The sequence below is a fragment of the Polypterus senegalus genome, chromosome 3 (assembly GCF_016835505.1).
Source record: "Polypterus senegalus isolate Bchr_013 chromosome 3, ASM1683550v1, whole genome shotgun sequence".
Lineage (NCBI taxonomy): Eukaryota > Metazoa > Chordata > Cladistia > Polypteriformes > Polypteridae > Polypterus > Polypterus senegalus.
Window position 1 is genome coordinate 166,902,715 of NC_053156.1, and position 16,125 is coordinate 166,918,839.

Genomic DNA, 16,125 nt, shown 5'->3' on the forward strand with positions numbered 1-16,125 from the left:
CAATAGCGTCCCTTGTATGAAATCAACTGGGCAAACAAGCTGAGGAAGCATGTAACCTAAATTAAAAGACCCATTGTCCGCAGAAATCCACGAACCAGCGAAAAATCCGTGATATATATTTAGATATGCTTACATTTAAAATCCGCAATAAAGTAAGGCCGCGAAAGTCGAAGCGCGATATAGTGAGGGATTACTGTATATGTCGCCATTTTGCTTTACCATATCGAACCATTCATCAAACATCGAAGCGCGCACATCAATCCCATAGGATCCACATAGAGGCTTTCAGTCACATGTAGATAGTATAAAGAGACTCTGACATCACATTCCAACTTTTATCACACTGTGCCCCCCGACTTTTTGCTGGCAGCCATGATGTGTGCGTATACAGTACATGTTCTGAGCGTGAAGTATAAATTGGCCCTAAGACTGCTTTCTTTTATTGAAAAAATATATCTCTGCTCCACTATTTCCTGTGGCACATTGCTGCTTAGACCCTCAACTGTGTTTTTGTTACATCCCACATGGTCTATTATAATGCTGTTCCGATTGGTTTTTCATCTCAAAGACACAGAAAGTTACAACATTTAGAATTCTTCCATGCACCACACCCTGGAAACACACTGTTATTCTAACATGTTCACTTCATCATTGGCAGATCATTTAGGGTTTCTTTTCCAAAGCTGTAGAACATGCTGTCTTTTAGTGTGTTTGTGTACATATATAACATTCATTTCTTTTAAGAGACAACTCAAAACTTACCTTTTTAAGCAAGCCTTTTCTTGGTTTTAATTATTTTATTTTGTATATTTCTTTTAAATTTTATTGAACAATTGCTATGTTTAGTTTTATACTATTTACATAGATCACATGTATGCTGTATGTATTTTTATGGTTTGTTGTTTTTATTTTTGGATGTATTTGTAAAATTTTCCTTAAGTACCTTGAATGCACTTTTAAACCTAATACATTGTGCCAGATTTATCTGAACTATATCTATAAAAGTGATTCTAGAACCATGAAGTCTGCATTATAAAAGGAGTATTGTATCAGAGAGGCTTATGGGTTTTGGGCCGATTCTGACAACGAAAGAGGTCATATATATTGTTGACTATTAGGAAGGAAAGCATAATAACTAAGGACTTAATACAAAGTCTTCAGACAAAAAGTAACTGAGTTACCCTGAAAATGAAATTCACTGTATTTAATCCAGTTGAAAACCTATCTACACAACTGTACTATATGTGTATCTTTCAAATAATGTATACTTCCTAATAATAATAATAAAACAATATCACAACAGGCATATGCAACATTTTACAAAATTGTGGAACTTTCACACATTGTGGGACAATGACAACTGGTAAGTTTTACTGTGTCGTAAATTAAAAACCAGTAGCTATGAAAATTAAAATATTAGGATATACCAGGATGACATAGTGATACAGTACTTGCACTAAAGATCAGCCCAAAACAATTTTCTTTTAAACTTTGCTAGTCACTGGAAATGATCAGAAACTTCTGAAAGTAGTTTCACTTAAAACATGACAGGAAAATGAAACAATATACAAAACAAAGTATGACATTCCATTTTCTAGAAGAAAACAAAAAAAAAGAGAGACAAGTACAAAATGTTTAACACAAGTGAAAATTGAACAATCAAAAAGAGGAATGCCTGTAATTAATTGTCGCTGCATACTGCATTACAAGAATGTTGGTTATTCATAGTAAATACATTCAAACTATAAAATTATTCCACGGGTTTACTTTGCCACTTAATGTATTTAACCTACTGGCCTTTGTTTTGCTGTTCCAACCCAACTTGGATAGATCCACTCAACATTTTATTCCATTTCATGTGTAGAAACAGTTAGGAAGAAATCCTAAAATACTTTGCATACCTGCTCTTTCCACATCTGGTCTCCTACTAAACACAGCAGGAGCACACATTGTAATGACATAATAAGAAATAAATAATTTAATTCCTTATTGTATTTCATAACTCTCACACCAATAAAGTCAAATAAGTGAATATACAGTATTAAACTACAAAAAAGGTTTTTCAGAATTCTCTTACCAAGCAGAGCATTGTGCTACCCATTCAGCCTTCAAAGACTAAAGTGATACTTATCAAGCAAATGCCTTACAGGTCTTCCAAATAAGTAACGACTTAACGAAGTGTTAAGGTTTAAAGTGTTTTCAGTGATAACCTAAAAGCATGAGATTCCCATGAAGCCCCATGCATTGAAAAGAAAGTGTGTTGTGTGCTTCTTTGCATTACAGAAATAGTAATGTAAATGAAATTTATGTAAGTAGCCCATGCCTTAGGACAAGTGTCTGCATATTGTTTAACTTTAACCTAAGCATTTATTTCAAAGCACTCTAACGCTGTGGATAAATGTCAAATATTAGCTCCCTATCTTTTAATTTTGAAGTTAAAAAAATGTGATAAAGCAAGTAGACACCTTCAGTTGCAGCTTCAGCTAAATGAAGATATTGGATGATTACCACCCAGAAAACCATCTAAAATAATGTTACAATTTAGACATAATGTTAGTTTCTGATAGTACTCTATGCAGTCACTGGATGATGGTCCATAATTCTGCAGCTTCTGGCTCAGGAGCTCCACTATATGGACCTTTTCCTGCTAGCTGTGTGAACTTGATGTAGGGAAAGAAAAACAGATCTGAGTTGACAACACAGCTGCTAGAGACTGCACTCAGAGATAGATATGCTACCATCTGGAAGAAAATAATCCTGGAAATTTTGGTAAGTGATAAAAATATATAAAGCATTCTCATTTATTGATACTGTATAGTTTTAAAATTAACATCAAAGGATGTTCGGAGTGTCAGTATAATAATATTTACAATGTTTTACTGGTGGGCAGCATGGTGGCACAGTGGTAGAGCTGCTGCCTTGCAGTAAGGAGACCTAGGTTCACTTCCCGGGTCCTCCCTGTATAGAGTTTGCATGTTCTCCTAGACTCTAGGACCTAGAGTGTCTGCGTGGGTTTCCTCTGGGTGCTCCGGTTTCCTCCCACAGTCCAAAGACATCCAGGTTAGGTGCATTGGCAATCCTAAATTGTCCCTAGTGTGTGTGTGTGTGTGTGTGTGTGTACCCTGTGGTGGGCTGGTGCTGGCTGGGATTGGCTCCAGCAGACCCCTGTGACCCTGTGTTAGCGTTGGAAAATGACTGACTGACTGTTTTACTGTTAAAATGACTGACTGACTGTTTTACTGGTGATCCTAAAAGTCTTTACAGGTTTATTTTTTCAAAGTTCAGGTAATTTCAAATCATAAGCTGATCTTTGGTTGGCATCTATTCTGAAGCTCATTTCTGCTTTCAATCCACAAGACACATGAGGTTGGTCATCCAGTCATCCAAAAGCAATAATGAACACAGGCTGATATGCTACACGTCACCAGTTTGGCTGAAGACAGTTTTTATAAAACTGGCTGGTTTTGCTCAATATAATATATAATTACAATATAATATGTAATTACATTAGTAATATGTAATCAGAATATAATATATAAATTAGAAGTTTAATTAAAATTATTCATATAACTGCAAGTCTCATTCTCATACAGTTTATATAATCTAATCCCTATATAAAATACTGTACTATGAAATTATATCACTACTTTACATAATATTTACATTTAAAATTATTACCATTAGATGGCACCATATCCACACAACTGATACTTTTTTCTTATCTTTCACATTTTTTAGAACAAGCAAGTGATCATGACCCTGCCCTGGATAAGCAGGTTAAGGAAATGGATGGATGTTTAGATAGATGAACAGAGATTCTACTTAGCACTCCAAAGGAACACATTTTTATCGTATCCACATGTTAGGATTGTAGTTAGATTGAAAATTCCTGTGAAAAAGAATAAGCAGTTTTTATGCTAATTATTTTGGCTAAAAGGTATAAGCTGAAAAACTGCAATCATGAAGACTCTGGAGTTTACTCATTATATCTGTATGAAATCATATAATAAACTTGCTGTAAATTTTGGTGTGCATGTATACAAAAACAACGTACTTGCATAAATAGTCATTAATGATGTGTGCATCCCTGAACCAAATCACTTTATCTTCAATCTAACATTGTAAGAGTCTCCAATAAACTCCATTAAATTAAATATCCAAGACATGCTGAATGACTGGAGTCAGTGGTGCAAAAAATCTGATAGCATAAGCTTATTATAGGGCAATTCACTTGAAAAATGTTGAACCACTTTTCAGTTTCCAACACCAAAAGCCCCACTCCCAGGCAACATTTCTAAGGCTTCTTAAAAGTGAATGGGCTGTTTTGCCTTTTTAGCAAGATATATGGTTACGAGGAACCATGAGAGATCAAAAAAAAAAAAATAATCAATCCTATCGTTTTCACAGCAACTCCAATAGTATCAATAGTAGCATGTTGAGGGGCATACTGTTGTCACTGTACCATTCAGTATATAGTTGAATCACCTCCCTGTAAGCTGTCATCATTGCAGGAAGTCAAACCTACTATTGTTGTGTCATTATCAAGTTTGTTTCTGTTGTGCTTGGAAACAGCATATTCATTAGTGTGTGGATAACAGTGAAAACTGCATCCTGTGAATCTGCCAGTCTGATAAGCTGCATGATATGTGCCATGACCAATTGCTCAAAGCAAATTATGATGATTGGGATGAGTGCCATTTAGACACATGATTATAAGTTTCTTCATTTGCTGTATTAATGCAGACTGGAACTATAGCCTGAACTGGGATATATTCTGAATGAAAAGCCAGTGATGTCATCTGAACTGGCAGCATAATAAAGTTTTAATTTTAATCTAAATACCATCATTGTGAGAGACCTTTGTGAAAACCAGGGCACCCAACAAAATAAAATGTTCTACTCACTGATTAAAGACTATTCCTCACACAGAAGAATATTTTATTAACTAATTTCCAGAACTGAAAAGATTTCCTCACAAAAACCTTTAAGGTCAAATGACATATTGCCATGCAATTACTCCTTTTACCTTTTTCTCTACATTTACATAAATAAATTATTTTATTCAATTTCACTTTTCTATTAAGTAGCCTCTTCTTTAATTTAATTTCAAATTCAGTTAACTAACATACACATTTTTGGCATGCAAAAGAAAAACTGGAAGAGCCAGGACAGAAATTTACACAGACACAGTGAGACTGTATAGAATCCATAAAATCTACACCTCACCCTCCCAAACAGACACACACAAGTTCACCAGATGTTTGAAGATTTTTTATTTACTGTAAAGACCACATTTAGTCCATCAACAGGAAGGGGTGGAAAAAAAATACATTAACTCTCTTACCTCTGTTATTGTTTTAAAATGCAGTCTTACAAGATTAAAATAGTTTCTAACCTTGCAGTGTAAAAGAGTCAGGCACGTCTTTGTTTTGCTCCTGTCTTTACTTAAAATGGTATGCCAAGGCTTGAATTGCTAGTTAACTGTTGCAGAAAAAATGCAGCTCTTAACAGACCTTGTTTGAACAAACTACTGAGGTTTAGAAAAATCCAAAATATATAGATAGTTGACATCTGGTATATAGTAAAAATAAGAGCCATTTCTCAGACTGACTAAATATATGATTTTTCCTGGTAAGTTGGAAAATGCTACTATTAAATAACATATTAAATATTTCTGATATTTCTGTTCACCTGATCGGATTATTTTCTAGGAACACCTTCTAACACTTAATTTTTTTTGCTCTAAGTTTATAAAAATAGACCTCAAGGTAGGAATGAAGCTCTCTTTTGGTGCATTCGCAAGAAGTGGACAAAATTTCTAATGTGATTGTCACATAATAATAATAATAATAATACATTTTATTTATATTGCACTTCATATTTTATAAATCTCAAAGTGCTACAGAGTAAAAACAAAAATAATAAAACAAGAAAATCTATGTATATTTTAACAAAATATCTTTCTAAAAAGATGAGTTTTTAGATTCCGTTTAAAAACATCAGTCGACTGTGGGGCTCTCAGGTAATCAGGGAGGGCATTCCGCAGTCTCAGCACCACAGATGAAAAAGCCCTCTCACCCATACTGGTTCTAGGGACTTGGAGAGTGTTAGTGTGTACAGAGCGGAGAGTGCGTGAGGAGGTATGAGGGGTAAGGAGTTCCTGTAAGTAAAAGGGGGCATGTCCATAGATGCACTGATGGGTGACATGTCTGTCTGTCTACATAAAATAACTTCTCCTGGTGGATCAACGTAGCTAAAATTTAGTAAACTTATAGTAGTCTTCAAGAAAAACTATTGTGAAATAAAATTGTCATTGAGTTCTCACGTAGAGTACACTGTTGTCATTTTTGAAGTTAGAAAAATTCCTTTTTAAAAAGCACTGGTGATTGTTTTTAAATTACCTGTCTAATAAGAAGAGACCTCAATTAATGATTATTTTACTGTATCAAATTTATCGTGAGAGACATTATTTTATCTTACACATTTTGTATATCTTCTTCATTTACATATCCGACAGCTGCCCCTGGCAGCAAGAAAAAAAAATATCAACACAAGCTATTAAACTGGTATAAGATTTGCACGTAGCAGAAAATATACTGTTACATCTAGCTGCTTGTGCAAACCTTTGCCATACCAACTCACTTTTCCTACTGCTTGAAATTATACCTAAGTAAAATGATAACTGTAAAAGTAAAAAATGCAAAAGAAAAGGAATAAGTCACTTAATTTATGTTGAGATAGATGAATGAGGAAAGGAGCTCCCTAAATGTGGCTCTATAAGTTGCAATGCATACAACAAAGAAGCATGGACTCAGTATTTACATAAAACTACATTAACGTAAAATCATTGTCCATTGTTGCCAACACATTTTAAATTGACAGTTCAAATACAGTTTTAATACTTTACCAGGTACTTCTTTCAAAAATGTTCCGTTTAAGATATATGAACTACAATTATTCATAGACCATCAAAACAACAAATAACAGTACAAAAAATACCTTGATTTAGAATCAGATGTCTATAAAACCTATCTCAGCCACCGCAAGCCTATGTGCACTCCATTTTTAACTACATGATATTGTTATATATCATTACAAAACAAGAATATCTACTAATACATGTAGTTACATTATATTCTAACTTTTCTGGGAACACATTAGCTTAGGTATTACCTATAAAGCATCTATTAGTCATATACTATTATGTAATAAGGACTTAAAAAGGTTTACTTTGGTCTCAATAACACTTAAAAATCATCATAGTTTTTTGCCTCTGTGCAGTCTGTTAAATTTACTTGTAAATATAATACCTTCATTTGGTCCTGTTAAGTATTAATTAAAGATTAAGCCACCACAGACAATTCCAGAGTGCAGCTACTTTAGTATACAACATTGCACAGAAATACATAACCATTTTATGGATGCTTTGCAAGTGTTATTTAGGCTGGGAGCAATGTTAATCATAATCAAGCTTTACAACACTGTGCCATCTCTTTTAGAAGATCAAAAATTAAATTAAGAAAAGTACTATGGAGTTACAAACCTATGTTTTTATAAAATGTTTTTCCACAACAGTGGTAATGTACAATTGCACCATTACAAAAAGAATATTTAGGTTACATTGTAGCATGCCCAAGTAAGCTAAAGAAGAGTTCATCAAAAGTAATTTATTTTATTTAATTTAAAAGTGTGCAAACATGTACAAATAAAAATCTGTGTTGACAGCACATGCTCCACCATGGAAACAGGTCAATTCTAAGTAGTACACATGGAAGTGAGTGACAGGAGAATGCATTTAATAAAAATATCGTGTGATTATTTTTAATGGAATGTACACATAGATATAAACTTGTCATTCATCTAATAAAACTCAAAATTTAGCAAACTGTTAAAATATCAACTGAAAGCGTCTCTGAATACTGCTAGCCTAATGTAAAACCTTACTGGAAAGGTGGTAGAAAACATTCTAAATGCTTCTGGCCATTTATGCCTTCACATGATCATGGTAACTGAATTTATATTTACCTTTTTACAAACTTACCACTAGCTGAATCACATCTTCAGGCTTATGTTTTGCAGACTTGAAAGCTGAAAGTCGAGTAACAACCACAATTTGATATTCAACATGGCCAGTCATCATGTTGCCACGGATCTCTTGGTACATTGGGACAAAGAGATCAATCCCTGTGTTAGCATTTTGAATTTGCCTGGGTGAAAGAAACAAATTGCAAATAAAAGGGGTTAACTCAGTTGAAGGATATGGCAGTAAAGCTATAACATTATTAAAAAAAACAACTCATACAACAAGGTGAAACTGAAAAATCCTTTCACATGCTGACTGAAGAAGACCATGCCATGTGTTTTATGTTACTTGTGTTCATTATATTTATACATGCAGTATCTTTTGAGCTTCTGTCAAATTTATATTTCATCTTGGGGACAAATAAAAGTATCTGTCTATCAAGATGATCAGAACAAAATCAGAATCCATAAACACACTAATATGACTTATATAAACTTGAAATCTGAAATATTAAACAAAACAGAATAGGGATGTAAACAAAATATTGTTTAAACTAGTAGCCGAAAACTACTTAGGGAATAACTAGGTTTCTTTCTTGAAATAAATTATACATAAAAAAGAAGATGGGTGGATGGATGTATTTTATGTTACTACAATATAGCATCAAAATGCAATTTGATAAGGAAGTTTTGAATCAAGTTTGAACAATTGAATCAAATATTATAAACAAAGTGACCTCTACTAGAACATAACTTGCCAAAGAGGACTTATAAATACAATAATTGCTCCTATACTGGTTCCTTTTTATAACACAGACACAGAAGCAACACTGAGGATCTAGTCAAGCAGTGAGCAAACAAAGTATAGTGTAGGCATGCTTTAGTGTGATGGAGACACTTCAGCACGTAGTGTGGGCACACTAAGAAAAGAAGTTTCAGAAAACTCTCAGATTCAGGGCACATTATGGTGAGAACAACAAGCAATTTTTATCATCATTTGGAACCAGCTGCCGATGTCAGTGAGCATTTGATTCTGTAACCCTTACAATATAAGCACAGATGATGTTACTTGCACTTGTACTGCTTTAATTACAGGCACACTGTCAGACTGTTGTTTGCCCTTTAAGTTTTTGTAAAAGAAAACACTGATTTTTTTTTAAACATTGTGCCTAAAACTAAAGCATTTGTGCATTTAGCTTTATTTCTCTCTGTCTCTCTTTTAGTTCCTACCAGGGCTATAACAGGGACTCTGAGAGCCTGTGAGTGCTTTTTGTGTTGCTTTAGTATTTTTTTTTTCTTTTCTTAGAGTAATGTAACACTTTCATATTCTAGTGATTTCATGTGGCCACATCAAGCTCTTGGCAGCGTTTTCTGAGTATTGAGACTGCTGCTGCTATAAATGCTTTTTAGTGTCCCTTTATTTAAAGTATGCTCAGCAGTATGAAGAATTCTTCAGCAGAGGAAAATGGCAGGTGCTTTTACAGAAGGAGTTAGGTCTAGCCACTACCAAATTATGCTTAGAGTTGAAATAGGAATCTGTGTTATCCTCCTCTTCAAATTACTCTTATGAATAGTACTGATGAGAAATGGCATCACCTTACAAAAGAAAAAGGCTTTTTTGTTGAATGTGTTTGTGTGTGTACAAATTTAAAGGAAAAGCATAAAGCTAATAGTTTTCACTAATCTGGTTTAGTGTCAAACGTTTTAACAACTGATTCCCGTTGCACCTAGTCCCTTTTACGTATTTACTTTTTATCAATTAGTGTGTCTTTATTCCCAATTTAAATAAGCAAATCCTGGACTTGGGAACAACATGGTCATTTTTGCTGTTACTGTTTGCTTACTACCATTTGAATAATAAATATTGGTAAACATAAGGATAGGAACAACAGGCAGAATCTCCTGGTTATGCAAACAGACATTCCAGATGCATCATATCATCTATGTGACCTTGCAGTGTACAGCAGAATACACAAAAATATGAAAAAAAGATATGTGCCAACTTTTAACTGCAGCAATTTAACATTTCCTTGACAATTCAACATAAACTTCTAAGCGTTTCTAATTCTTTATACTAAATGTTTACCAAATGTTTCAGATTTTAACATTCATAATACAGAACATACACTCTACTGCATACATACTGATCCACACTCCAGAACAGCGGAGTGAGACAGAGTTATAAACTACCCCTGACTAAATGACCTGGACAAAAGCAAGAAGTCAGAATTTGTTTGTACTTAAGAATAAAAGGGTGTAGCCCTTTTAAAACAAAACTGCATTTTATTCCTGCAAAGTTACATTTTTTTATTCTTTCCTTTAGTTACCAAGATAGGACATAACATTCTTCAGTATGTTTCACCCTACACAGCTAGAGGATACTGGGATCAAAGAATTCTTGGAATTTCTACATTTGCAATAAATTATTTGTAACACTTCAGTTAGTCTGAGACAATTTATTACATGATCAACAGCACCCTGTGCCTGAGTGTCTATTATACACACACACACACACACACAGACAGACAATGCTAAACAAATCCATCCATCCATTATCCAACCTGCTATATTCCAACTACAGGGTCACGGGGGTCTACTGGAGCCAATCCCAGTCAACACAGAGCGCAAGGCAGGAAACAAACCCCGGGCAGGGCGCTAGCCCACTGCAGTGCTAAACAAATAATTAGCTCAATTTGTAAAATATTTGTATTTTAAAAGTCTTAACAAGGTGCATAAAACAGGAGAGCTTCTTCCAAGAATACTACTCTTTCTTGCAAAATCTGACCTCATCAATGAGTATATGTACAGTGTTGCATACCATTAAATATGACATGTAAAACCATGTAATGTCTTCTTAATGTAAGCAAAACCAAAGAGATGGTTAAAGACTACAGAAAGCCAAAGGCAGACCGCACTTCAATCTACATCAGAGGATGTGCTATTGAGAGGGCAAGAATCTTTAGATTTTCTTGAACAACTATCACAGAAAAACTAAATTGGTCACAACACATTTCAGCTCCTGTTAAGATGGTACACTAACATCTCTACTTCTTCAGATTTTAGAGGAAAGCTTGGATTACTCCATCTACTCTCATTAACTTCTATAGGTACACAGTAACGTCTATCCTCACTGGTTACATAACATCCTAGTATGGCATCTGGGGTCTGCTCCAGAAAGAGAGACTGATAATCTAGGATTTCAGAACAAATCCCATCTTGCTTTAGTGTAATTTCACACCAGCAGATAACTCTGTTCCAAACACCAGATTTCATCTGGCTCAGGCAATCCCAGAAAAAGTGAACACACATTCACTGCAAAATGTACAAGCCAGCTAATCCGTGAAATCCATGAAAACTTTGTGCCGAGTGTTTCATATACAGCCATGCACTTCATTCAGAAAAGTCATTGGCCAAATCAAAAGTCATATTGCTGCATTTTTCCAATACAAAACGCCAATGAATTGAAACTGAATTAATATGGGGCGGCACGGTGGCACAGTGGTAGCGCTGCTGCCTAACAGTAAGGAGAGTTGGGTTCGCTTCCCATGTCCTCCCTGCATGGAGTTTGCATGTTCTCCCCATGTCTGCGTGGGATTCCTCTGGGTGCTCTGCTTTCCTCCCACAGTCCAAAGACATTAGGTGCATTAGCGATCCTAAGTTGTCCCTAGTGTGTGCTGTGTGTGTGTGTGAGACTGTGTCTTCGGAGACATTTCTTTAAACGGTGAGACATTCCAGAGAGCGGAGGAAAATGGGAAGCTTGTTCCATCAATGAGTCTATTATCAGTTATAATTGCTCAGAAATGCCACAGTTGTTTAAATTTGATTGCCCAACCTGCGACTCTGTGGAATTAATTTTTGATGGTGGTTATTTATTTCTGTTTTTTGGGAACATAGTTTTGTGTTTTCAGACACTGCTTCAAAGTTAGGCACACTTTCGCATTTGCTTTGCCAATATGTATGCCTTATGTATGGCTGGGCTGGTGAAAAATGTCAGAACCTACAGAGAATGCAGCTTGCTGTGTTTTAGTGAAACGTGGCTAACAACTACCATCCCAGATGCTAACGTGGAGCTACCCAGGTTTAGCACAGTTAGAGCGGACAGAGATGCAAGTACCTGCGGGAAGAAGAAAGGAAGGGGACTCGCTCTCTATGTCAATACAAGATGGTGCAACTCAGGACATGTAAACATTAAAATCTCCACTTGCTGCAGGGACATTGAACTGTTGGCCGTAAGTCTGCGTCCCTATTACTTGCCCAGAGAGTTTGGACACGTGATTGTTGTTATTGTTTACATCCCCCTCAAGCGAACGCGGAGATAGCGAGTGACATCATCCATTCCACAGTTGCTAAGTTACAAACGCAGCACCCTGAGGCACTTGTGCTAATCTCTGGAGACTTTAACCATGTGATGCTGGACAAAACATTACCTGCCTTCTCCCAGTATGTGGATTGTAACACCCGGGGGAAATAGGACTATCGACCTACTGTATGCAAACGTTAAAGACGCATACAGTGCCACCCCGCAGCCTGCGCTTGGGAAAGCAGATCATAACCTGGTTCTGCTTCAGCCTCAATACAAACCAAGAGTGAGGGTGCTACCTACAACCACACGCTCATTCAGGAAGTGGTCCCCTGAGGCAGAGCAGGCTCTGAGAGACTGCTTTGGAACAACGGACTGGGATATCCTGCTGGGGTCACATAGTGAGAACATTGAAGACGCTGTTGAATGCACAACTGATTACATCAACTTCTGTATGGACATTGTAGTTCCAGTAAGAACAGTATGCTGCTATGCTAACAACAAGCCATGGATTACAAGTGACATCAAAGGCCTTTTGAACCAGAAGAAAAGGGCTTTTAAAGACGGTGATCAGCATGAGCTCAAGTGCATGCAGAAGAAACTCCGAGTCCAGCTCAGGGCGGCGAAAGAACAGTACAGGAGAAAGCTGGAGCAGAAGTTGCAGAACAACAGCATGAAGGAAGTGTGGGAATGGGATGAAGATTATCACTGGCTGCAGCTTGAAGCGGGGTGCCACCATCGAGACAGACGTGGAGAGAGCAAACCAAATGAACAACTTCTTTAATAGGTTTGATCACCCTAACCCACTCTCACCTCGGAGTACTGCATCCTCCAACCATCCTTCTGCTAATACCAGCATAGGTGAGACATCCCCCCCACAATTATCAGCAGCCCATGTCCAGCAAAGCAGTGGGTCCAGATGGTGTATCGCCACGACTGCTGAAGGCCTGTGCGTTGGAACTGGGGAGTCCTCTACAGCGCATCTTCAACCTGAGCCTCGAACAGGGGAGAGTCCCAAGGCTTTGGAAAACATCTTGTATAACCCGAGTCCCAAAGATATCACGTCCTAGTGAGCTGAATGACTTCCGGCCTGTTGCTCTGACGTCACATCTGATGAAGACCATGGAGCGGCTGCTGCTTCACCACCTGAGGTCACAGGTCCGCCACGCCCTCGACCCTCTGCAGTTCGCATACCAGGAGAAGGTGGGAGCAGAGGATGCCATCATCTATATGCTACACCGATCCCTCTCCCACTTGGACCGAGGCAGTGGTGCTGTAAGAGTTATGTTTTTGGACTTCTGTAGCGCCTTCAACACCATCCAACCTCTGCTCCTTAGAGACAAGCTGACTGAGATGGGAGTAGACTCACACCTGGTGGCATGGATCGTGGACTATCTTACAGACAGACCTCAATATGTGCGTCTTGGGAACTGCAGGTCTGACATTGTGGTCAGCAACACAGGGTGCCGAGGGGACTGTACTTTCTCCGTCCTGTTCAATCTATATACATCAGACTTCCAATATGACTCGAGTCCTGTCACGTGCAAAAGTTCGCTGATGACACTGCTATTGTGGGCTGCATCAGGAGTGGGCAGGAGGAGGAGTACAGGAAGCTAATCAAAGACTAAATTAGTTAAATAGTGCGACTCAAACCACTTACACCTTAACACCAGCAAGACCAAGGAGCTGTTGGTGGATTTTAGGAGGCCCAGGCCCCTCATGGACCCTGTGATCACCAGAGGTGACAGTGTGCAAAGGGTGCGGACCTATAAATATCTGGGAGTGCAGCTAGATGACAAATTGGACTGGACTGCCAATACTGATGCTCTATTTAAGAAAGGTCAGAGCCAACTATACTTTCTTAGAAGGTTGGCGTCCTTCAACATCTGCAATAAGATGCAAGTGCCCTCTTCTACGCGGTGGTGTGCTGGGGAGGCAGCATAAAGATGCCTCACGCCTGGACAAACTTGTTAAGAAGGCAGACTCTATTGTAGGAGTAAAGTTGGACAGTTTAACATCTGTGGCAGAGTGACGGGCACTAAGCAAACTCCTGTCAATCATGAATAATCCACTGCATCCACTTAACAGTGTCATTTCCAGGCAGAGGAGTAGCTTCAGTGACAGACTTTTGTCACTGTCTTGCTCCACTGACAGTCTGAGGAGATCGTTCCTTCCCCACACTATGTGACTCTTCAATTCCATCCGGGGTAGTAAATACTAACATTATTTAAAGTTATTGTCTGCTTTTACATGCATTTTTATTACTATTTAATTTAATATTTTTTTTTGTATCAGTATACCGCTGCTGGATTATGTGAATTTCCCCTTGGGATTAATAAAGTATCTATCTATCTATCTATCTTTTCCAATATTGTGAAAAAAACACCTTTTAATAAAAAGGAAAAGTCCATAACTTGTATCGATGTGAGTTCAAAGTCATGATGCGTTACCCTGAACAGGTCACATTTTAGAAGGTTGTTCAGATATATTAAAGCCTTGAATACTGAATGATAATATGCATGCAGACACCCCTCTGGGCATGCCAGAATTTTCAGCCACGGCCTCATTACATTTCTCTGAAAAAAATGCGTCAAAAGAGTTATGCTTCTATATCAATTGCTTGTTGATGATGGGACACAGCATCTTCACACTTTTCTTGGCTTTTTCTGCATTTTAAAGAGTGCAGCTGTGATTAGCATTTCTGACAGGTCACTTACAAGCTTTGATCCTATGAATGGATGTTCTGTTGTGGTCTCAAAGTATTAATCCAGTTCAAAAAAGACCGTCCCATAAGTCTTTGGGTTTCCTGTTTACATAGATCCAATAATTCGGGAAGTATTTATTTAACAACATTTTAGCAAAAATGGTTTGTTTTGCACATTTGAGCTACTGACTGTATAAATAGACATGTGGGCTATTTGTCACAGGTAACGTTTTTCACATTTGCCACTGTCCAGCATGACATTTATGAGAATCCCTTTTATTTTCGTTCTCCAAAAAAACATAGTTATATTTTTTTTCATAGCCAGCGCTGAAAAAGCACATTAGGAAAGTAATATATACAAAAAATTTCATTTTTGGGTAGCATGTTCAAACATCTAAAGGCAAGGCCTAAACATTTTTCATCTTTGCATTTATCCATCTTTGCTGCCGAACTAACTGGGCATAGGTTAAGCAATTTCCAAGGAGGAATGGACAAATCACATTTTGAGACATTAATGAAGACACTACTTGTAAACCTGCAAGAGGTGGTTCATCTACTGTATACTGAATAGAAGATGAATACATAGTTTATGATTTTCTTTCTTTTACTTTTTTTTCTGTTAGCTCTGAGAAAAAGAGTGTCTGATTTACAAATACAAATTCCAAGTTATATTGATCATAATCTTAGACTGTGACAATCATTTAAGTAGAAAAGTGTTAGCAGCTGAATACTTTCTCAAGAGACTGTAAATATTTAATCATGACCTCAAATACTTTGATGAAAATTAATGGAAATGTATTTAAGATGGAAGCCATAAAGCACTACTTCACATAAATGGCCATAAAGATTTGGAGGAAAATAAAGTCATCTGGCTGAAGTGGAAACCTTGTTGGCTTTTTAAAGATATGTGGGTCATGTACTGGAACAACTTAATTATTAGCTACTAGACAGTAAACCCGGTACAGTAACTGGCACTAGAACAGTAGTGCATAAACATTAGTAGAAACAGTCTATATTAAATGGTAAGGGACCTTGTATGTGGCTGTAATATGCATCACTGTATTGTGTGCCTTTAATTTTCTCTCTCAGTATTACTGGT

The 16,125-nt window shown here is 37.0% G+C and overlaps 1 protein-coding gene across 1 annotated transcript in view; it reads right to left on the reverse strand.

Annotated features, from left to right (window-relative positions):
* Positions 1-16,125, reverse strand: part of hs1bp3 (HCLS1 binding protein 3) — a 76,662-nt gene that overhangs the window by 55,509 nt on the left and 5,028 nt on the right. Inside the window, exon 2 of the mRNA XM_039748195.1 lies at positions 8,042-8,207. Coding sequence (XP_039604129.1) covers positions 8,042-8,207 — 166 coding nt within the window. The remainder of the gene's footprint in view (positions 1-8,041; positions 8,208-16,125) is intronic.